Source organism: Salmo salar, chromosome ssa07, assembly GCF_905237065.1.
Source record: "Salmo salar chromosome ssa07, Ssal_v3.1, whole genome shotgun sequence".
Taxonomy (NCBI): Eukaryota; Metazoa; Chordata; class Actinopteri; order Salmoniformes; family Salmonidae; genus Salmo; species Salmo salar.
The window spans coordinates 62,274,881-62,299,443 of NC_059448.1; the positions used below are offsets into that span (position 1 = coordinate 62,274,881).

The 24,563-nt window shown below is 41.8% G+C and overlaps 2 protein-coding genes and 3 non-coding genes across 6 annotated transcripts; all 5 read right to left on the bottom strand.

Moving 5' to 3' along the window:
- Nucleotides 1–382: 382 nt before the first annotated feature.
- LOC106597190 (transmembrane protein 19) lies at nt 383–19,961 on the bottom strand. 2 transcript variants are annotated; one of them, XM_045722413.1, is made up of 8 exons: nt 19,762–19,961; nt 17,287–17,437; nt 16,351–16,464; nt 9,086–9,223; nt 8,699–8,775; nt 8,398–8,575; nt 2,983–3,192; nt 383–1,271 (listed from the first exon to the last, which is right to left on the bottom strand). In XM_045722413.1, exons 2-8 carry the CDS (start codon nt 17,414–17,416, stop codon nt 1,111–1,113), a joined length of 1,008 nt encoding a protein of 335 aa, XP_045578369.1. In that variant the 5' UTR covers nt 17,417–17,437; nt 19,762–19,961; the 3' UTR covers nt 383–1,110. The 2 variants fall into 2 exon arrangements, with proteins under 2 accessions (XP_045578369.1, XP_045578368.1); XM_045722412.1 differs by lacking the exon at nt 19,762–19,961 and adding an exon at nt 17,814–18,197.
- trnak-cuu (transfer RNA lysine (anticodon CUU)) lies at nt 3,378–3,450 on the bottom strand. The gene has a single exon. It is a non-coding gene; the product is annotated as a tRNA-Lys (tRNA).
- On the bottom strand, nt 5,329–5,401 carry trnak-cuu (transfer RNA lysine (anticodon CUU)). Its single transcript has one exon. It is a non-coding gene; the product is annotated as a tRNA-Lys (tRNA).
- Nucleotides 6,211–6,283, bottom strand: trnak-cuu (transfer RNA lysine (anticodon CUU)). The gene has a single exon. It is a non-coding gene; the product is annotated as a tRNA-Lys (tRNA).
- LOC106597364 (12-(S)-hydroxy-5,8,10,14-eicosatetraenoic acid receptor) lies at nt 14,180–16,344 on the bottom strand. The gene has a single exon (XM_045722414.1). The coding sequence runs from the start codon at nt 15,528–15,530 to the stop codon at nt 14,571–14,573; it is 960 nt and encodes a 319-aa protein (XP_045578370.1). The 5' UTR covers nt 15,531–16,344; the 3' UTR covers nt 14,180–14,570.
- Nucleotides 19,962–24,563: the final 4,602 nt, after the last annotated feature.

A 24,563-nucleotide genomic window follows, 5' to 3' on the forward strand; every position in this document is an offset into this window, starting at 1 on the left:
CAGGAAACTCGCCCTTTACAAACCATGAGGCGCGAACGCTGCCTCCTTCCTGCTCTCTTTTCTTAGAATTCACACAGAGGGAGCTCGATCCGAGACTGATGTAATTACACGGCGTGTTCACCACTGCATTCACAAAGCTTCTGAGAGTAGGAGAGGTGATCTCGAATGAGGTTCCTCCTGTCCATGTCATCTTATTCAATATAAATCTAAACGTAAAACTGATCATAGATCAGCACTGTTACTCTAAGTGGTTTTGTGAATGCAGGCCCTGATTCTAGATCAGCTGCTGGTGTAATATGTACTCAGGTCATGGTCCTAGAAAGGGTAATCATCACTGGTAATGTTACCCTCTCAACATTCATATGATGCAATAAGGCAAAAAATCCATCAAGTATTTATTCCAATGCTAATTGCTTTACAGCATCAGTGAATCACTTACCACAGGATTGCCGACACTTTATCAAAGCAACCATTACAAAGCACATTCATAAAGGAGTTCATCTAGTGATATTATAGGACAGTGTTATGTTTGGGGGGCTGGTGACATAACACTTTCCCTTCTTTCTCTCACCCCTACCCCATCCCTTCTCTAGTGTAGGCTTCTCTCACCCCTTCCCTTCTCTCAACCCTACCCCATCCCTTCTCTAGTGTAGGCTTCTCTCACCCCTTCCCTTCTCTCAACCCTACCCCATCCCTTCTCTAGTGTAGGCTTCTCTCACCCCTTCCCTTCTCTAGTGTAGAGTGTAGGCTTCTCTCACCCCTTCTCTAGTGTAGGGTGTAGGCCTCCTCAAGAGTATTACAAAAAGTTTAGCAAAAGATTCATTCAATCAACACAAAAAAAATGACTCTCCTATAGTCCATGCACTTAATGCATTTTAGTAAACAACTGAAATCTATATGATTAAACTAAGACCAACAAATGTATTACCATAAAGACAAACCCAGAGTTGTGAGTTGTAGCATGGTAACTCTATTTCCTTAGACAGCAAGCTACACCATACTAGGTAAAGTATAAAACATTAGTGGCACGACTTCAATACAACAAGCAAAACATGTTTGCAATTTTTTTGGACAAAACACAAATCAGGGGAAGCGTAAAGAGTTCCTTCCCTAGTGAGGCCAGAAGCTCCATGCAACACCAGGAAGAACCAGAGCTACTATGATGGAAGAGAAGAGGTTAACGCCATTGTTGTCCAGGATAGGCTTCCCACATATCCGCTTAGTTGTCACAGACGCATAGTTAACCACCTTTCCAAGGCTTTCGTCATAACCTGGGGAAGAAGGGACATCATACATGTGTAAGAGTGGAGCAGACATTTTTTTAATGCCTGCAATGTTTTAAATTCAAGAAAGACACTTCAAGAACCTGCTAATACATGGATATCAAACATCTATAAATATATATATTTTTTTTTAATGGGTCAATTCAACATGAAAAAATCAAAATAAACGAATAACAAAGTCCTTACAGAAATTATTCAGACCCCTTGACTTTTTCCACATTTTGTTACAGCCTTATTCTAAAATGTATTAAATGAAGAAGAAAAAATATAATCTATCTACACACAACACCCCAAAACGACAGTGAAAACAGGTTTAGACATTTTTGCAAAATGTATAAAAAATAAACAGATACCTTATTTGCTATGAAACTTGAAATTGAGCTCAGATTAATCCTGTTTCCATGAATCATCCTTGACATGTTTCTACAACTTGATTGGAGTCCACATCTGGTAAATTCAATTGATTGGACATGATTTGGAAAGGAACACACCTGTCTATATAAAAGGTTCCACAGTTAACAATGCATGTCAGAGCAAAAACCAAGCCACAAGGTCATAGGAATTGTCCGTAGAGCTCGGAGACAGGATTGTGTCAAGGCACAGATCTGGGGAAGGGTACCAAAAAATGTCTGCAGCATTGAAGGTCCCCAAGAGTTTGGAGTTTGCCAAAAGGCACCTAAAGGACTCTCAGACCATGAGAAACCAGATTCTCTGGTCTGATGAAACCAAGATTGAACTCTTTGGCCTGAATGCAAAGCGTCACATCTGGAGGAAACCTGGCACCATCCCTACAGTGAAGCATGGTGGCGGCAGCATCATGATGATGTTGGGATATGTTTCAGTGGCAGGGACTGGGAGACTAGTCCGGATCGAGGGAAAGATGAACAGAGCAAAGTACAGAGAGATCCTTGATGAAAACCTGCTCTAGAGCGCTCAGGACCTCAGACTGGGGCGAACGTTCACCTTCCAACAGGAGAACAACCCTAAGCACACAGCCAAGACAACGCAGGAGTGGCTTCGGGAAAAGTCTCTGAATGTCCTTTAGTGGCCCAGCCAGAGCCCGGACTTGAACCTGATCGAACATCTCTGGAGACCTAAAAAATAGCTGTGCAGCAACACTCCCCATCCAACCTGGCAGAGCTTGAGAGGATCTGCAGAGAAGAATGGGAGAAACTCCCCATATACAGGTGTGCCAAGCTTGTAGCATCATACCCCAGAAGACTCAAGGCTGTAATCGCTGCCAAAGATGCTTCAACAAAGTACTGAGTAAAGGGTCTGAATACTTATGTAAATTAGATATATATATTTTTATATATATTTGCTCAAATTTCTACAAAACAGTTTTTGCTTTGTCATTATGGGGCATTGTGTGTAGATTGACTTAAAAAAAAACAATTTTATAATAAGGCTGTAACATAACAAAATGTGAAAAAAGACAAGGGGTCTGAATGCACTGTATATATTCTATATCTGTAGTTAGTTATGTATACTTTTCCCTGATGATAACGTGAATATCTAATCCCTGATGATAACGTGAATATCTAATCCCTGATAATAACACAACTAATCCCTGATAATAACACAACTAGTCCCTGATAATAACACAACTAATCCCTGATAATAACACAACTAATCCCTGATAATAACACAACTAATCCCTGATAATAACACATTAATAACTCATTGTTGTCAGACCCACCTGAGTACTGCCAGTGTGCTCCCAGGACAGAGTCCAACATGGACCCCAATAGGCCAGCCATGGCTCCATAGACTATGATTGGCCACTGGGGATCAGCCAGGTGCAGGTCACGGACCAATAGGATCTGAGATATATAGTAAGCCACGCCCACTGCCAGGCCCCCCAGGAAGCTAGCCAGTAGACCCACTGGGGTCACTCCTCCATTGGTCCCTGTGAAAAGAACAGTTAACACCGTTTACAACATGTTGTTTTACTAGTCTCCTGGGGAGGAGCATTGTTAGGAACAGGATGCAGCAAGACTACACTATTTACAGTAAGTGATTATTGTCAACGTATCTACTTTGAAACTGTGTCAAAGTCTGTCTCAGAGGTTAGCACTCAACACAAAACACTGCCGCCCAACGTGGGGCTCGAACCCACGACCCTGAGATTAAGAGTCTCATGCTCTACCGACTGAGCTAGCCGGGCCTGAGCGTAACTGGAATTCCCCCGCATATAGGAATGTGAAAATGAGTCAGGAACCCCGCCCCCCTCCTAGTTTCACATCACCTGCCACAGTCAGTTACTGTTAGGCTCTTCTTACACAACACTGTCAATAGATAGACATTATTTACATTACATTTCAATGAACTGCCTCCAACCCAGTCTTTTATCCTCTTACTCAATGTGAAAAGTTGTTGACTGAACAGTCAGTCAACAGATTATTGACTTTCTTTCCAACCAAGCCTCTCGTGTCTGACTAACCGGTGCCCCTGTATATAGCCTCCTTATTGTTCTTTAAGGTTACTTTTTACTTTAGTTTTTACTTTAGTTTTATTTACTTCATATTTTCTTAACTCTATTTCTTGAACTACATTGTTGGTTAAGACCTTGTCATTTAGCATTTCAATGTACCTGTTGTACTCGGAGCATGTGACGAATAAAATTTGATTTGATCACACATTCATCAGAAGAAAGGCTTTCAAAATCAAAAGCCCAACGTGGGGCTCAAACCCACAACCCTGAGATTAAGAGTCTCATGCTCTACCGACTGAGCTAGCAGGGCTTGCATCACTACACAACACCACCCACATACAGACCTCACAGGGTCTGAACCAACCCTGCCCACTGACAGACCTCACAGGGTCTGAACCAACCCCTGCCCACTGACAGACCTCACAGGGTCTGAACCAACCCTGCCCACTGACAGACCTCACAGGGTCTGAACCAACCCTGCCCACTGACAGACCTCACAGGGTCTGAACCAACCCCGCCCACTGACAGACCTCACAGGGTCTGAACCAACCCTGCCCACTGACAGACCTCACAGGGTCTGAACCAACCCCTGCCCACTGACAGACCTCACAGGGTCTGAACCAACCCCTGCCCACTGACAGACCTCACAGGGTCTGAACCAACCCCTGCCCACTGACAGACCTCACAGGGTCTGAACCAACCCTGCCCACTGACAGACCTCACAGGGCGTGAACCAACCCTGCCCACTGACAGACCTCACAGGGTCTGAACCAACCCCGCCCACTGACAGACCTCACAGGGTCTGAACCAACCCTGCCCACTGACAGACCTCACAGGGTCTGAACCAACCCTGCCCACTGACAGACCTCACAGGGCCTGAACCAACCCTGCCCACTGACAGACCTCACAGGGTCTGAACCAACCCTGCCCACTGACAGACCTCACAGGGTCTGAACCAACCCCGCCCACTGACAGACCTCACAGGGTCTGAACCAACCCCGCCCACTGACAGACCTCACAGGGTCTGAACCAACCCCGCCCACTGACAGACCTCACAGGGCGTGAACCAACCCTGCCCACTGACAGACCTCACAGGGCGTGAACCAACCCCGCCCACTGACAGACCTCACAGGGCGTGAACCAACCCTGCCCACTGACAGACCTCACAGGGCGTGACCCAACCCTGCCCACTGACAGACCTCACAGGGTCTGAACCAACCCTGCCCACTGACAGACCTCACAGGGTCTGAACCAACCCTGCCCATTGACAGACCTCACAGGGTCTGAACCAACCCTGCCCATTGACAGACCTCAGGGTGTGAATCAACCCTGCCTCTTCAATTTCACCAGTCCTCTATTTCATCACCCTAGTACTTATCCCTAGGGTGATGAAGCTACACAGTCAACAAATACTGGTCATTTATGTTGCATGTGTATTAACCACTATACCTCTAAGGCTGCTTTCCCAGGCACCCATTAAGTCCTAGTCTAAAAAGCATGCCCATTTGATATTGTTCATAGGTAGTGCTTTTCAGTGGAGGACTATAATCTGTGTCCAGGAAACTAGCCCCAAGCCTCTGAAGCTCAATGGTATCCAAATCAAAAGGTCAGCGCCCAACGTGGGGCTCGAACCCACGACCCTGAGATTAAGAGTCTCATGCTCTACCGACTGAGCTAGCCGGGCTTGCACAATCCACAACATCCCAAAATAACACAACTGTTTGACCAGGTTGGTAAATAACACACCAGCCCAGCATGTAACAACTGTTTGACCAGGTTGGGAAATGACTAGTCTAGAGACAGTAACAACTCTCAAACATAATTACCCTCTTTCTACATACAGTCTGCAACTCAAATGGCACCCTATTCCCTATATAGTGCACTACTTTTGACCAGGGTATTTGTGCCATTTGGACTTAGACATAGTGTGGGGCTGAAAACCATGGTCCAAAAGGTCTCATGATCCCCCCTGTAGAGAAACAGAGTCTGCCAGACGTAGCCCGAATATGCATAAATCCTTTAACTTCCTGTTAACAAGCCTCATGGCAGCATGACATGACCTTTGATCCTGTCCTATACCCTAATCCTCCACTTGTGATAGGATAAAGCACCATTAGAGCATAATAACACCATTATAAACATTAGTTTAGTCATTACTCGTTACTTATATACAAGTGCCTTCAAAAAGTATTCAGACCCCTTGGTTTTTTTACACATTTTGTTACATTACAGCATTATTCTAATATGAATTAAATAAAAAATCCTCAGCAATCTACACATAATACCCCATAACTTTTGACTGGTACTGTGTATCATATATATATAGACAAATAAAATTTGATTTGTAAAGTGGTTGTTCCACTGGATATCATAAGGTGAATGCACCAATTTGTAAGTCGCTCTGGATAAGAGCGTCTGCTAAATGACTTAAATGTAATGTAAATGTAATGCTCACACATTTGTCAGAAGAAAGGCTTTCAAATCAAAAGGTAGCGCCCAACGTGGGGCTCGAACCCACGACCCTGAGATTAAGAGTCTCATGCTCTACCGACTGAGCTAGCCGGGCTTGCATCACTATATAACACCACCCACATACAGACCTCACAGGGTCTGAACCAACCCTGCCCATTGACAGACCTTACAGGGTCTGAACTATCTCTCTATATCAGTACCAGTCGAAAGTTGACACCTACTCATTCCAGGGTTTTTCTTAAGTTTTACTATTTTCTACATTGTAAAACAATAGTAAAAGACCAACTATGATATAACACATATGGAATCATGTAGTATATATTTTATATTCTTCAAAGTAGCCACCATTTCCCTTGATGACAGCTTTACACACTCTTGGCATTCTCTCAACCAGCTTCATGAGGAATGATTTTACAACAGTCTTGAAGGAGTTCCCACATATGCTGAGCACTTGTTGGCTGCTTTTCCTTCACTCTGCAGTCCAACTCATCCCAAACCATCTCATTTGGGTTGAGGTCAGATGATTGTGGAGGCCAGTGAAGAGGCGACTCCAGGATGCTGGCCTTCTAGGCAGAGTTGCAAAGAAAAAGCCATATCTCAGACTGGCTAAAGAAATAAAAGATTAAGATTGTGTTATTTTGCCAAGCTTAATCTTTTACTTCTTTGGCCAGTGTTTTGCGGGTACAATTTAATGACGCTGCCAGTTGAGGACTTGTGAGGCGTCTGTTTCTCAAACTAGACACACTAATGTACTTTTCCTCTTGCTCAGTTGTGCACCGGGGCCTCCCACTCCTCTTTCTATTCTGGTTAGAGCCAGTTTGCTCTGTTCTGTGAAGGGAGGAGTACACAGCGTTGTACGAGATCTTCAGTTTCTTGGAAATTTCTTGCATGCAATAGCCTTCATTTCTCAGAACAAGAATAGACTGAAGAGTTTCAGAAGAAAGGTCTATGTTTCTGGCCATTTTGAGCCTAGTCTAAAGAAGGCCAGTTCTTTTGCTTCTTTAAATCAGCACAACAGTTTTCAGCTGTGCTAACATAACTATTTTGCAATTTCCTAATAATCAATTAGCCTTTTAAAATTATAAACTTGGATTCGCTAACACAACGTGCCATTGGAACACAGGAGAGATTGTTGCTGATAATGGCCTCTGTACGCCTATGTAGATATTCCATAATAAAACTTAAAAAAAACATCTGTTTCCAGCTACAATAGTAATTTACAACATTAACAATGTCTACACTGTATTTCGGATTAATTTGATGTTATTTGAAATGGACCAAAAAAATTATTTAAAAAAAACAAGAACATTTCTAAGTGACCCCAAACTTTTGAACGGTAGTGTACACACACACGGTTTATTTCTGTATTATCAAATTAGGAGAGACAAACTTATCACACCAGTCAGTTATACTTAAACTACATCTTTAATAATAAGAGCTTTGCAATAGCAATGACTTAACGATTCACCATTTTCTAATGATCCGTTGAGTGGCAACACAATGGCTACTGAGATCTTTTATAGCAAAGATCCACCCCCTAGTCGACATAACAAACCACAGATCTTAGGAACAGTTCACAAAGTGAGACTTTATAAATGAGAAAGGAGTATCCCGTAGCCAGATAGCATTCGCTATAAATTATCATTCAGTTTGTCCCCTAAGACGAGGTTGCTATCTTGTTCCTATTACTCCTAGCACAAAAACACCAACTCAATCAATTGTCACCTTTAGACACTACCACACACCTCCCCCAAGGCCAAATGAGAGTGACTGGCGCACAGACATTGTGGAAACCAGTAATTGGTTCCCCATTAATCACACCATCCCTTCACATGGTTTAGCAGATACATTCACATATGAAGACAATGTTCCCTCCTGTCCTCTTCCCTTTCTGATATTCTGCATAGCACCAGGGACATGTGAAAGACAAGCCTGACCTCTCCCCTCTCTGGGCCCCAGGTGACAGAGCCCCCCCTGAGGGAAGAAGTGCAACTGCCAACACCAGAGTCCGAAGGGATACATTCTAATAACAAGTATATCACATAAGCATATTATGCAGATAAGACAACTTAATTATCTATGTTACCCAACTAATTCTGATTCATCCACCACAACACACACACACAATGGCCCCTTACGTAGGTGATGAGCCTGGGTTTGGTCTGACTGAGGACGGGCCCCACCTCTGATGCCCAGGTGTGTGTGTACCTGTAGGGACCTCTCTCCAGGAGGTGATGAGCCTGGGTTTGGTCTGACTGAGGACGGGCCCCACCTCTGATGCCCAGGTGTCCCCCGTAGAGCAGGCCAAGGCCCCCAGCAGAGACAGACACATCCAGGAGGCTGAGTACTGCTTCCCAAAGTCCACCGGCATCTCCCCTGGACCCACCTGATTATAACCAGGACCACACAATGGAAATAACCTCAGATGAGTGACAGATGTATGGTTGGCTCACTTGGCTGAGGCAGCTGTTATATGTATTCAAATATATAATTAAATTGACTGATTGACCTCGATCATATATAGCAGGGCCAGCTCTGTGGGGACACCACCGTTACAGAACACCTGCACCCAGTTCCTCTGACCACCTGGAGGGCAAAGAGGACACACATTAAAATGATAGTTCACCTCCAAATGTTTCACTTCCTTTTGACTTCACTGGGGGTGGGTTTCCTTGTTAAATAAGCTACACTTCAAAAAGGTGAACTATCCCTTTAAGGTCAAATGACTTAGCGGGTTTGTTTGTTTTTTAAAAACCAGATATCGCTGACTGAAGCAGACTAAGCAATCCAGTAGCAGGCTGTTGCTTACTGGAGTGTGGCCTGACTGGGGTGTGGACTGACTGTCTCTAGAGAGTCATTTAGCCCAGCTGCTGGCTTAGCTGCTGTAGCTCGTTACCTTCTTTATAGTCAGAGTCTAGCTGCTTCTTGACTTCTTCTTTCCAGCGTGTCAGCTTGGAGGAAGTGATGAAGAAAGCCAGCAGGGCAGAGAAGAAACTCATGTTGGCCATGGTGAGGATGAAGCCGACCAGCAGGGCTGTAGGGACAGGGAACAAAAGCATGAAAACAATGCAACTCAAACACACTTGCCTGATCCCAGATCTGTTTGTACTTGTTTATTGCCAACTCTTTTGGCCATTGTTATGACCACGTGTTTGTTTAACATAACAACAGCCACAGGAGCTGGCTCTAACAGATCTGGGACCAGGTTACAAACTAGGTCTAACTACCTTATCAGAACATCTACTCTCTCCGTATGATGTTTGAGAAAATCATGATGGAAGTGGCCATTTTATATATATATATATGCCTCCTGTAAGACCCTATGATCTGTGAACTGTACACGATACAGACATCTTGTTGTCAATATACTCCTTATAGTGTGCCATATGGAGTATGTCTTGATTATGAAATACATTCTTTTTTTTACATTAATTTATTCAACATTAAATATTCATATGAATATCTGAAAAGTAACTTTTTTGATTTAGTTCATTTTAAGACATATTGTTTGGAACAATATACTCTACAAATACATCACATTACCAGAGTGGGCTCTCTGCTAATTTAAGTTATGATACATTTTATGAACACCACTAACACAGTGAATGGGAAAATGGATTCAAAAAGAACTCCCTCTGCTGCTGATTTGCTGAATGTGCAATCATGTGATTGGTTAATGACCTATAATGTACATTTCTATGTATAAAATGTGTTATATCTTAAAGTACCGGAGAACCCACTTTGAAATTTGACATCTTTGAAGATTATATTGTTGAATTAATAGTCATATTTTTTTTATGTTGGGTAAAGTAAATGTGATAACATTTATTTCTGAATCTAGCTGTACTCCATATTTGAGAGCACACTATAATGAGTATATTGACTCCAAGATGGTCTGTATCATGTACGGTTCAAGGATCATAGGGTCTTACAGAAGGCATGTATAGGTTTAAAAAGAGCCTAAAATGACCACTTCCCTCATGATTTTCTCAAAAATAGTTTGTGATACAAATGTCAAAAGAACCTTCCTCACAGTTTCTATGTGAGAATTGCCAGAACAATCCGCTAAACCAAAGATATTTCTGGGCTATTCTGCTGTGGAATGTACCAATTAGCACATGAATAAACTGCTTTAGTCAGTTGAATAATGTGACTCAGCACAGACCCCGATTAAAAGAATGGTGACTAAATAATTTCTCTCAGATCCAGATCACTACATCACGAGGACTGCTGATGGCCTGGCTAATATGTGACTGACGTCAGGGGCAACCACTCTTCTCACACACGTACGCCTGGGGCTGCTGGAACTGTGTGGAATGCATCTTAGAATGAATAATAGCATTAAACACCCAACAGAGACTCCTAAGGTTAAAGTGATACTTGGGATTTTGGCAATGAGGCCCTTTATCTACCTCCCCAGAGTCCGATGAACTCCTGGATAACATTATTATGTCTCTGTGTCCAGTATAAAGGAAGTTAGATGTAGACAGTACATTGCCTGGAAGTATATGGGTGATGCTAGTTAGCGTTGGCTCACGAAACTACATGTAACTTCCTTTATACTGGACACGGAGACATAAAAATGGTTCATCTGACTCTGGGGAAGTAGATCAAAGAGCCTCATTGCCAAAATCCCAAAGTACCTCTTTAATAGTTTTTCCCCCTAATAATTTGTTGGGTGAGTTTGAGACTTGATGGATCAATATTAATTAATATAAATATATTTTTTTGGAAGAAAACATTAATGATATTTTTAAGGCTGTTTAAAAAAAAATTATGCTCAATTTCTGCTTGATGTTTCTTTGTTTCCATGCTGCCTGCTGCAAATCATTCACTTTATCAAATCAGTCTTTGCTTTTGAAATGCCAATCTTTATCTGGTTGGCATTTCATATTCAAAATAATGTGGAAACCTTGAACATTGTCCTATCTTTAATCATGTTCATCCCCTGTTTGTTTCATCAACAAAGCATGTACAAAATAGTATTATGCAGTACTTATATACAGTACCAGTCAAAAGTTTTAGACTATGAAATAATACATATGGAATCATGTAGTAACCAAACAAGTGTTAAATCAAAATGTATTTTATTTGAGATTCTTCAAAGTAGCCACCCTTTGCCTTGATGACAGCTTTGCACATTCTTGGGATTCTCTCAACCAGCTTCATGAGGTAGTCACTGGAATCCATTTCAATTAACAGGTGTACCTTGTTAAAAGTTAATATTTGGAATTAATTTTCTTCTTAATGCCTTTGAGCCAATCAAATGACAGTCCATCATTACTTTAAGACATGAAGGTCAGTCAATCTGGAAAATGTCAAGAACTTTGAAAGTTTCTTCAAGCGCAGTCGAAAAACCATTAAGCGCTATGATGAAACTGGCTCTCATGAGGACCGCCACAGGAAAGGAAGACCCAGAGTTACCTCTGCTGCAGAGGATAAGTTCATTAGAGAGTTACCAGCCTCAGAAATGGCTTCCCAAATAAATGCTTCAGAGTTTAAGTAAAAAGAGACTTCACACAGTTGATGTTGATTCAGGCCTTCTTGGTCGAATTGCTGCAAAGAAACCACTACTAAAGGACACCAATAAGAAGAAGAGACTAGCTTGGGCCAAGAAACACGAGCAATGGACATTAGACCGGTGGAAATCTGTCCTTTCGTCTGATCAGTCCAAATTTGAGATTTTTGGTTCCAACCTCCGTGTCTTTATGAGACGCAGAGTAGGTGAACAGATGATCTCCGCATGTGTGGTTCCCACGTGATGCATGGAGGAGGAGGAGGAGGTGTGATGGTGCTTTGCTGGTGACACTGTTGGTGATTTATTTAGAATTCAAGGCACACTTAACCAGCATGGCTACCACAGCATTATACAGCGATACGCCATCCCATCTGGTTTGCGCTTAGTGGGACTATCATTTGTTTTTCAACAGGACAATGACCCAACACACTTCCAGGCTGTGTAAGGGCTATTTGACCAAGGAGTGATGGAGTATTGCATCAGATGACCTGGCCTCCACAATCACCCGAACTCAATCCAATTGAGATGGTTTGGGATGAGTTGAACCGCAGAGTGAAGGAAAAGCAGCCAACAAGTGCTCAGCGTATGTGGGAACTCTTTCAAGACTGCTGGAAAAGCATTCTAGGTGAAGCTGGTTGAGAGAATGCCAAGAGTGTGCAAAGCTGTCATCAAGACACAGGGTGGCTACTTTGAAGAATCTAAAATATATTTAAATTTGTTTAACACTTTTTTGGTTACTACATGATTCCATATGTGTTATTTTATAGTTTTGATGTATTCACTATTATTCTACGATGTAGAAAATAGTCAAAATAAAGAAAACCCTGGAATGAGGTGTCCAAACTTTTGACTAGTACTGTATACTTAATAGTATTATATAGTGCATTCGGAAAGTATTCAGACCCCTTGACTTCTTCCACATTATCCTAAAATGGATTAAACATTTTAAATCTACACACATTACCCCATAATCACAAAGCGAAAACAGGTTTAGAATTTTTGCAAATTAATAATTTAGGTATTTATTTTGAATAATACCTTATTTACATATTCAGACCACAGTAAAAAGTACATGAGTTTGCCAAAAGGCACCTAAAGACTCTCAGACCATGAAAAACAAGATTCTCTGGTCTGATGGAACCATGATTGAACCCTTTGGCCTGAATGTCAAGCGTCACGTCTGGAGGAAACCTGGCACCATCCCTACAGTGAAGCACAGTGGTGGCAGCATCATGCTGTGGGGATGTTTTTTAGCATCAGGGACTGGGAGACTAGTCAGGATTGAGGGAAAGATGAATGGCGCAAAGTACAGAGAGATCCTTGAAGAAAACCGCTCTGGAGTGCTTACAACCTTAGACTGAGGTGAAGGTTCACCTTCCAACAGGACAACGCAGGAGTGGCTTTGGGACAAGTCTCTGAATGTCCTTGAGTGGCCCATCCAAAGTCCGGACTTTAACCCGATCGAACATCTCTGGAGAGGCCTGAAAATAGCTGTGCAGCGACACTCCCCATCCAACTTGAAAGAGCTTGAGAGGATCTGCAGAGAAGAATGGGATAAACTCCCCAAATACAGGTGGGCCAAGCTTGGAGTGTCATACCCAAGAAGACTTTAGGCTGTAATCGCTGCCAAAGCTTTAACAAAGTACTCAATAAAAGGTCTGAATAACTATGTAAATATGATATGTTTATTAATGTTTTTAAAGTAACAAAATGTGGAAAATCAAGGGGTCTGAATACTTTCTGAATGCACTGTAGATACTGAATAGTATTATACAGTAGATATAGATATTGAATATTATCATACAGTACATATAGATACTGAATAGTATTATACAGTGGATATAGATATCATAAAATGAGAGGTACAGTATGTATAATTGGAATTATATACAAATACTCTCACACTATATAAAAAGTATTTATTAATTGACCTAATCAAGAGTAGCAGTAGTAGTAGATCATGTGGTCTTACCTCTCCAATGGAGGAGAGGGTAGCTCCTATCAGCTGTTGTAGTACTAGTAGTAATAGTATATAATGTGGTCTTACCTCTCCAATGGAGGAGAGGTAGCTCCTATCAGCTGTTGTAGTCTAGTGTAATAGTATATAATGTGGTCTTACCTCTCCAATGGAGGAGGGGGTAGCTCCTATCAGCTGTTGTAGTACTAGTAGTAATAGTATATAATGTGGTCTTACCTCTCCAAGGGAGGAGGGGGTAGCTCCTATCAGCTGTTGTTGTCGTGGTGGTAGTAGTAGTAACAATCATTTTTATGGGAGCATCATTTGAGGAGAATATTTATTTGACCCAGACAATTAGTAACAGCATCATGATGATCTGTTTAACATGATGACATCACAGGTGAAAGAAACCAATGACTGATCATAACAGAAACCAGTATTGAATCACAGTCTGATTTGGCAAACAAAAGCTGAACATGCCAGTGCTTCCCCTATATTCATTTAGCAGCGGCGGCCGCCACACCAAAAAATATTAATATGGCAAAAACGTTTTCAGTGTGAACTTAAAAACGACTAAAACCATATATAAAGTATGTAGAAAAGATAATGGAGCTATATCTTTTAAAAAAGATAATCTTTGAGAACTAACCATCACCAAAATAAAAACTAGACAGTCAGAGAATCTAAAATGTAAAAAATGGCATGGCATGGGGCCCCAATAGATTTGTTTTAAGAACGTTTTAGTTATACGGCATAAGCCATGGCAAAATGTGTAGAATTGCAGAAAATTATCTTTAAAAAAAAATACAAAACATTCTCAGCCCCATGAAAGTGTATAATTGCAAGAAACTCTTTAAAACTGTGGCCACGCCCACTACCACACCCAGAAGTATTATTACCTACTAGCTACAGTGTATTGTTGTTGCGTTTTAGATTTAAGTTAATTCGTATTGGGTTTGTTCTTTTAGCCGTTTCTGCGTTGTTTCTCAGTAGACAGGGGCAATAAGTTGTCAGGTACAGGGTTTTGAACTTAGTGCTGCTTAAGCAGTACACAATTGGGTCCACTAGACAATCCATGTGGGAAAAAACTATGAAACCATCATAGACCTGAATAGCTATATTCTCAGCATTCTGTAAATCCATGGCTCTGACAATCAACAGAACAATTCTAGCTATGGTGCAAGGCAGGAAACAGAAAGAAAAGACCAGCATGACAGAGGTGACCAGAAACACTGCTCGACGCAGCTTGGTCCTGTCACCTACTGTCTTCTTTTTGAGTCTGTTGACAATGCGGACCGTGCAGTACACCAACACAAAGAAAGGGATGAGAATCTGGGTGAAAAACACAACCTCTCTCAGAGTGTCAGTGATGTCCCCATGACTGCCACAGCAACCAGTCTTCAGCATGGTGGGGATCGTCAAAGGGAGCAGTACTAGCCAGATGATGACAGATATATGAGGAGACTTTTTGAGGACAAAGTCCTTGTTCCCAGGATGAACCACGTTGAAGTAGCGATCAAGTGAAATCACAGCCAGGAAGCCGATACTGGCACCTCGGTTCAGAAACAGCATGAAGAGCATGACTTTGCAGATCCTTCCGTCCATACTCTGCCGCTCTCCGTGAAGAAAATTGTACGCGTTCACTGGCAAACAGCCCAGCAGAAGAAGGTCAGCCAACACGAGATTGAACAGGAAAAGGTTGTTGGAGTTCCGTTTCCAGAACTCCAGCTTGAAGATGAAGAGGTAAAGCACTGAGAGGTTAAGAGGCACAGCCAGGGTGAACTCCACAATCATCACAGAGGCGTAAAATGTGTACAAGGGCAGATTATCTGCTGTGCAGTTATCATTCAGAAGATCCTCTTCCATAATATGAACTGTCAAAACCTGTCCCTTTTACAGTCAGTCTGATCCTGTCCGAATCCTTAAGAAGGAAAAGCAGTCCTCTAGAGTCCTCAAAGCCAAGTGAGTCTGTTTAAGGGAAGGGAAGCAAGCTCCTATTCCGTGTGCAGACTTGGTGAAACTGAAGGACTGTACTTCAGTCTGGAAGTAATTCCCCCCAGGCAGCAGTTGTAAATTGTTCAGTCTTGTTGGTTGAGCACCTTCCATTCCTGAGTAGGCGAGTCACCACAGGACCAATAAATAAGCAGCTGGTCCCATGAGGGATTGAGGATATAGTGGAAGACATTGCATCAACACACAACAACAATTTTCCCCCATATTTGTCATATTGGGGCGGCAGGTAGCCTAGTGGTTAGAGCGTTGGGCCAGTAACCGAAAGGTTGCTGGATCGAATCCCCAAGCTGACAAAGTACAAAATCTGTCGTTCTACCCCTGAACAAGAGGCGTAAAATGCGTTAACCCACTGTTCCTAGGCCGTCATTGTAAATAAGAATTTGTTCTTAACTGACTCAGTGACCTTTTTCCTTTGCGACATATTTCCTTGTAACTCCCTGCTGAATTCCTATATGAAGTAGGCCGAAGTAAGTGCAGGGGCGTGCTTCTGGTTGCACAACACATCCGTGGGAATTCAAATGTAGTTGAGGCTGTCATAACACGTTTTGATTGATTAAACACACAGAACTACAAGGTGAAGACACAGGCAGTTCTTAGCTGGAAGTCATAGAATACATCATGAGCAGGAATCTTTTATTTTGATTCATTGATTTATGTTCTAATGTTTGTTTACCTCCCAGGGCTCCGCTGTGGTCCAGACTCCTCTTCTTCAGGGCCCGTGTGGTGAGAGTCAGAGGAACCAGGATGGAGAACAACCATCGCCATGGAGACACCGGCTGGAGAGTGCCTGGAATGACAGAAGGTCCAGGACTCAGTAATACACACACGCATTGAATTAGGTTATAGCTCTAGATAATATTCAGTGTTTCATCAAGCAGTGCTTCATCCTCTAACAAACATCTACTACTGAAACCATCTCTCCTTGTCTATATTCTGGAATGAGTTGAATAGAAGCCTCTCTCTTTTAGGCAGGGGGGCAACAGAACTAGGCGGGGGGGAGCAACAGAGCTAGGAAGGGGGGGCCCATCTTGCTTATATAGTGTTGAGAGAAAGTTTGCACCCTTTAGCATTGTCTTTATTTCTGCAACAAAACATGTTCTCCCCTCTTATGGGTAACGGTGAGAGCATGTGAGCATGTTCTGCAGCCTCTAAACTTCTCACTCATCCGTATTCATGACTCATTCATGTTTTTTTTCTTAATCATGGCACTATCAGGATTCATTTAGAAGTGTTCTGAAACATCTATTCTTACTTATATATGGGACCAAATACTAAACTTTTCACTACTTTAATCCACTTTGAGCTCATTAATCTAGAGATTCACATACTTTTTCCCACAAAGAAATGTAATGTTGGATCAATTTTCTCAATAAAGAAATTCAAAAGTACAATTGTTTTTGTGTTATTTGTTTAATCAGATTAACTTGATCTATTATTAGGAGTAGGATTTAGATGATCTGATGACAGTTTAGGTAACATTTATGCAGAAAAAATTATATTTTAAAGGGTTAACAAACTTTTTATAAACCAACAATGGTAGGGAAAACACTGGACATAACTGACAAGGTGTGTGTGAGCATGTGCACACACACACGCAAGTGTGTCTTACCATAATATGTGCTGGCTGTGATGGAAATGATCCAGAAGAAGAGGGAGATGGCCAGGGTGGCACACAACACGATCATATCAGTCATCATCTTGAGATATTCTTTCATTGGCATCTCATCCTCAAAAATCATTGTGGAAGAAGGGAATAGAACCTGTGGAAGTCATCAACATTACCTCAGGCACTTGTTTAGTTATATGACATGGCTTACAGGGGACAGTTAGTAGCCTGGTCCAAGGTCTGTTTGTACTGTCTTGCCAACTCCTGTGGGCACATTGAAACACCAGGCAGGTCTGGGACCAGGCTAGTCTGGGCAGACGCTGGTGGGCTTTATGGATCTCCATCATAAACCCACTAACAGCTTCCCAGGTTAGGTAGGACCAGGCCATTACTCCTAAAAACGTAAGGCTGACCGGACAGCGCCATATGTCGCTAGCTAACGTTAGATGTCTACTGGTGTGGAACTAGCAGCTAGCTAGCAAGCTAATAAGTCGGAAAGTGGGCTAAAGAAAATAGGGTAAAGGTTGCACCTGAAGTAGCCGAAGCCATGGCTTGTGTATCCTGCTTCTTCATTGTGGGGAAGTGCCAAAACAACTAGCTAATGTAACTTGTCCCTATAAGATAACTTAGCGAGATGAGACGATTCACAGCTGTCACAGTACTGAAGCGTCGTCAGATTTCAAAACACAGGATTCGTTGTTCATCTTCTGTGGATGTTTTATGGCGGTTGGGAACCAACTTTAAGGTGCATTACCGCCTCTAACTGGACTGGAGTGTGGACCAGAGACAGGGAACGTCTAAATCCTACCCAATTTTCTCAACTCCTTAAGAAAACGGAATGCATAATGAAATACCACATTCCCTTATGATTTCCCCAGCAGTTCACTTTCATTGTTGACTGAGAACCGGATGTGGATTTAAAGAAATACATGCGTATTTCCGCTAATCTGTCAGATTAAAGCTTCAGTGCTCATATTTCACAAAAAAAGTATTATTCACCAAACACAAATCTATCAATACGTTTGAGTAATAAATACAAAATCAAATATATTATTCAGCGTTTATGTGATTTTTTTCACTATTAGGATATCCATGTATTACTTACATATATTTAAACATCATGAATTTCAGGGGCCTCATGTATCAACCATGTGCAGGCACAAATCTGTGCATAAACCATGCGTGGGATCATTTCCACGCAAAGTGTGAGATTTATCAATATGAACGTTTGCTTGAGTGTGACAGTAAATTTACGCACAGCCATAAACATGCGTAGGCACAGTGCCAAGTGGTGGAATAAGGGAACTGCTTGTCAAGCCTGTGGAAAATATATGTTGAAAATGTGTGAAATTATTCCGAGTAATACTTCCATGAATTTTCGATTGAATTGTCTTTCAATTGTGAATTCATGCAACACATATTGACAGGCTACATATATTGTAATGAAACAGCAGGCAGGGCGCAGGTCTCGAACCCTGGACCGGCGCGCTATCGACTGTGCCGCAGAAGCATGCTCAAGCGGCAGAGTCGATTTCCGCTCTTATAAACCCAGGGTCGTTACAATAATTTGACCACATCAGTGCATTTGTTAATGATAATAATCCATATACTGTACAGTAATTTGTTAAAATAGAGGCAAGTGTTAAAGTTAAACCATTGTAGAAATACTATAAAAGACTGAGATAATGGAAATCAAATGAGAGATGGCTGATCATGCGCTGTTAGAAGATCTGGCACACGCTTCATTTCGCAGAGCGCGTTTTTAGAGACCGATGGTACTGTTTTCCAGAAAGTACAAATTGGTTTATCAGATATCGTTCCCCAAAGAATTTGTTCTTATCTGACTTGCCTAATTAAATTAAGGTTAACTTATATATATAAACAAATCACACTTTTTCTATGCGTAGGAACATTCTACATTCGGTTCATAAGTAGTATTTTAGAATAGTTTCTAGCAATATTGATAAATGAGGCCCCTGACATTTTATAGAGTGTAAGCCAGGCATGTTTTAATATTGTGGCTAGCGTAGCACACGCAGATGTGTGGAACTTACTCCTTAGCCTAGGTGTCTCGCTTGCATCGCGTCATTAGCTAGCTTTACCTCAACACGTTTAATGGGAGACAGTCATGTGTGTGCTATAAGGGCTGACGTGCCGAGTTCGCGGCAGGCATGGACCGAATCGGGAGGAAGTGGTACTAGCTAACACATTTTACACTAGCCTATTTAAATGTTTAATATACTTACATACAATGAATTAACCCGTGTGTCAATATAAAAGTAGTCATAAGCAGGCATTGGCTGCAATCTCATAAAGCTATCAACTTTCAGTTCCAGGGAGTAGAGTGGTCTTCTGTTAAAATAAAAGCTAAACATAACACTCTTTCTTTACAAACAAACTCACCACCAATAGTTTACCATCAAAGTACACTAGTGTGTACACTATAAAGCATTATGGTTAAAAGCCCTTGTTACCTACCCAATTGTAACGAAATTGTCTGCTGGTCGAAAATCCTCTATCACTACCTTCTGAAATCAAACAGTCATGATTACTTTTTAGAGCGGACTTGGATTCACCATGAATCAAAAAGCATGTCAAATAATTTGTAGTATGACGTGATATCAAGAAGCCCCCGCCACTGACTGAGGACTCTTTGATTGAGCCCTGTAATACCAGGAAACTCCATAGCTGTTTTCCTGTAATACCAGGAAAACGGCTTCACAGTGGTGTGTTGGAAAGACGAACTGAAAGACATACATTATATTTTTATACATTCATAGAGGGTTTAGACCGTATCGACGTCAGAGTAATAACCACGTCTGTTCTGTGGGACATCTGTGGGGGAAATTCTTGCAGAATCCCCCAGCATGAATTAATGAATAGGCCTATCAGGTTTGCAAATCCCCCTGATAAAGCCCCAGGCTGGACATACTAATGAAGTTATAGGCCTATCAAAGTTTCAAAACCCTCGATAAACCCCAAGGCTGGACCGAGACTAATTAATGAATAGGCCTATCAGAGTTACAAAACACCAAATAAAACCCCAGGCTGGGCCTAGACAGTGGTGGACTATTTCAGGAGTAGAACAGGATACCTGTAGTTACAATATCCGCCCAGTAGAGGGGGACCTCAGCCCACTTTAAATCACATCAAATCCATGATCAATGAATCCACTCAATCCAGATTTCCATCCAGATTTCAACCCATGTATTCTGCTCGGTCTAGAACATCAATATAAAGGATATGACAGACACACATTATACTCATAATGAATAAGCACTCTCAAGCAGTTGGCATTTAAGTGATAATGCCCGAGAAGCTGGTGTTTGGAGGATATATTGACACGGGTGTTGTTCGTCGAGGGCCGGCAAACTGCGCCAATATATCCTCCAAACACCGGCTTCGACAGCATTATCACTTTTATACAATGGGTTAGCAACATATTCAAATAATGATTGACATATTTTCATTAAAAACAGTATTTTTATTAATTTATTCATACTATTTCATCCTTCCACAAGATATAGTTCCGACACAAATCTAGGGTTGCTAGAGACATGACCCAGTCGTTAAGTCTTTATGTCTGTATCTAGAGACGCGACCCAGTAGTTAAGTCTTTATGTCTGTATCTATGGACGTTACCCAGTCGTTAAGTCTTTATGTCTGTATCTATGGACGTTACCCAGTCGTTAAGTCTTTATGTCTGTATCTATGGACGTTACCCAGTCGTTAAGTCTTTATGTCTGTATCTATGGACGTTACCCAGTCGTTAAGTCTTTATGTCTGTATCTATGGACGTTACCCAGTCGTTAAGTCTTTATGTCTGTATCTATGGACGTTACCCAGTCGTTAAGTCTTTATGTCTGTATCTATGGACGTTACCCAGTCGTTAAGCCTGTATGTCTGTATCTATGGACGTTACCCAGTCGTTAAGTCTTTATGTCTGTATCTATGGACGTTACCCAGTCGTTAAGTCTTTATGTCTGTATCTATGGACGTTACCCAGTCGTTAAGTCTTTATGTCTGTATCTATGGACGTTACCCAGTCGTTAAGTCTTTATGTCTGTATCTATGGACGTTACCCAGTCGTTAAGGCTTTATGTCTGTATCTATGGACGTTACCCAGTCGTTAAGTCTTTATGTCTGTATCTATGGACGTTACCCAGTCGTTAAGTCTTTATGTCTGTATCTATGGACGCGACCCAGTCGTTAAGTCTTTATGTCTGTATCTATGGACGTTACCCAGTCGTTAAGTCTTTATGTCTGTATCTATGGACGTTACCCAGTCGTTAAGTCTTTATGTCTGTATCTATGGGACGTTACCCAGTCGTTAAGTCTTTATGTCTGTATCTATGGACGTTACCCAGTCGTTAAGCCTTTATGTCTGTATCTATGGACTTTACCCAGTCGTTAAGTCTTTATGTCTGTATCTATGGACGTTACCCAGTCGTTAAGCCTTTATGTCTGTATCTATGGACTTTACCCAGTCGTTAAGTCTTTATGTCTGTATCTATGGACGTTACCCAGTCGTTAAGTCTTTATGTCTGTATCTATGGACGCGACCCAGTCGTTAAGTCTTTATGTCTGTATCTATGGACGTTACCCAGTCGTTAAGTCTTTATGTCTGTATCTATGGACGTTACCCAGTCGTTAAGTCTTTATGTCTGTATCTATGGACGTTACCCAGTCGTTAAGCCTTTATGTCTGTATCTATGGACGTTACCCAGTCGTTAAGCCTTTATGTCTGTATCTATGGACGTTACCCAGTCGTTAAGCCTTTATGTCTGTATCTATGGACGTTACCCAGTCGTTAAGTCTTTATGTCTGTATCTATGGACGTTACCCAGTCGTTAAGCCTTTATGTCTGTATCTATGGACGTTACCCAGTCGTTAAGCCTTTATGTCTGTATCTATGGACGTTACCCAGTCGTTAAGTCTTTATGTCTGTATCTATGGACGTTACCCAGTCGTTAAGTCTTTATGTCTGTATCTATGGACGTTACCCAGTCGTTAAGCCTTTATGTCTGTATCTATGGACGTTACCCAGTCGTTAAGCCTTTATGTCTGTATCTATGGACGTTACCCAGTCGTTAAGTCTTTATGTCTGTATCTATGGACGTTACCCAGTCGTTAAGTCTTTATGTCTGTATCTATGGACGTTACCCAGTCGTTAAGTCTTTATGTCTGTATCTATGGACGTTACCCAGTCGTTAAGTCTTTATGTCTGTATCTATGGACGTTACCCAGTCGTTAAGTCTTTATGTCTGTATCTATGGACGTTACCCAGTCGTTAAGCCTTTATGTCTGTATCTATGGACGTTACCCAGTCGTTAAGCCTTTATGGGTGTATCTATGGACGTTACCCAGTCGTTAAGTCTTTATGTCTGTATCTATGGACGTTACCCAGTCGTTAAGGCTTTATGTCTGTATCTATGGACGTTACCCAGTCGTTAAGTCTTTATGTCTGTATCTATGGACGTTACCCAGTCGTTAAGTCTTTATGTCTGTATCTATGGACGCGACCCAGTCGTTAAGTCTTTATGTCTGTATCTATGGACGTTACCCAGTCGTTAAGTCTTTATGTCTGTATCTATGGACGTTACCCAGTCGTTAAGTCTTTATGTCTGTATCTATGGACGTTACCCAGTCGTTAAGTCTTTATGTCTGTATCTATGGACGTTACCCAGTCGTTAAGCCTTTATGTCTGTATCTATGGACTTTACCCAGTCGTTAAGTCTTTATGTCTGTATCTATGGACGTTACCCAGTCGTTAAGCCTTTATGTCTGTATCTATGGACTTTACCCAGTCGTTAAGTCTTTATGTCTGTATCTATGGACGTTACCCAGTCGTTAAGTCTTTATGTCTGTATCTATGGACGCGACCCAGTCGTTAAGTCTTTATGTCTGTATCTATGGACGTTACCCAGTCGTTAAGTCTTTATGTCTGTATCTATGGACGTTACCCAGTCGTTCGTTCTAAATGTTCCATTCCATACTGGCTGGCAACGTTCTTATCCCGTACCTGCTAGCTAGCTAGCCAACTATGGCTAACTTACAGTCACGTCAAACAGTGCAGCCAGAATAACAACAGTAGCTGCATTTGCATTTGTTTAAGCTGTTTTCTAGTGACATTTATTTGGATACATCAATAACAATGAGCTAATGAGGTGCGATTTCGCCTGGCATAGAAAATGTGCTCTCTTGTCAGGACACTGTTGTTCAGAGGAGCTAGCCAACAACACAGCTAACACAATCACTTCAAACTGAAGCTGGAAAGTCTGCAAACTAGCTGCACTTCGTTTTGTTTGACCTTTTTTCAATTTACATTTTTTTGCATATATCCATCAAAATGATGCCAGCTGATTCATGATTTTGACTGGCTAAGAAACGCTGCCTGTCTCTCGTCCCCGACACGTTCATTACAATGGGACTGGTGGAGATCGAATTTGAATATTGACATTTTTTTGCAAATGTCAGAGAGATTTATTCAAATCTACGCTGTTGAAAACTAAATGCTAGTCTAAAAGAAATGTGAGATAATGTGTAGATGCTTTTTATAGTGGAGATTAAGTTGATAAATTGCCTGGCTGGTCTGATGAGACACTGGATTGCGCAGTCAGATGGAACAGAGTAAATAGTCATTTTAACGCCATAGATTTAGCCGGTGGTAACTTGTGGAACAGACACCGTCTGGAATGCGGTTTTAACCAATCAGCATTCAACACTATTGTTCCTCCAAGCTCGACACCAAGCTCAGAGCCCTGGGTCAGGACAATACCCTCTGCAACTGGATCCTGGACTTCCTGACGGGCAGACCACAGGCTGTGAGGATTGGCAACAACACCTTCTCCACACTGACTCAACACAAGGCCCCCCAGGGGTGTGTCATCAGTCCTCTGCTGTACTTCCTGTTCACCCACCGACTGTGTGGCTTTGCACAACACCAACTCCATCATTAAGTTCTGACGACACCGCGGTTGTAGGCCTGATAACCAACAATGACGAGTCAGCCTATAGGGAGGAGATAAGTGAACTGGCATTGTGTTGCCAGGACAACAACCTCTCCCTCAATGTCAGCAAAACAAAGTTCTTGGTTGTTGACTTCAGGAAGCATAGGAGGGAACATGCCCGATCCACATCAAAGGGACTGCAGTAAGGTAAATCCATTTGAATACATTTGTCCATTACCAAGTCAAATCAAATGTTATTTGTCACATGCTTTGTAAACAACAGGTGTAAACAGTGAAATGCTTACTAACAGGCCCATTCTCAACAAAGCA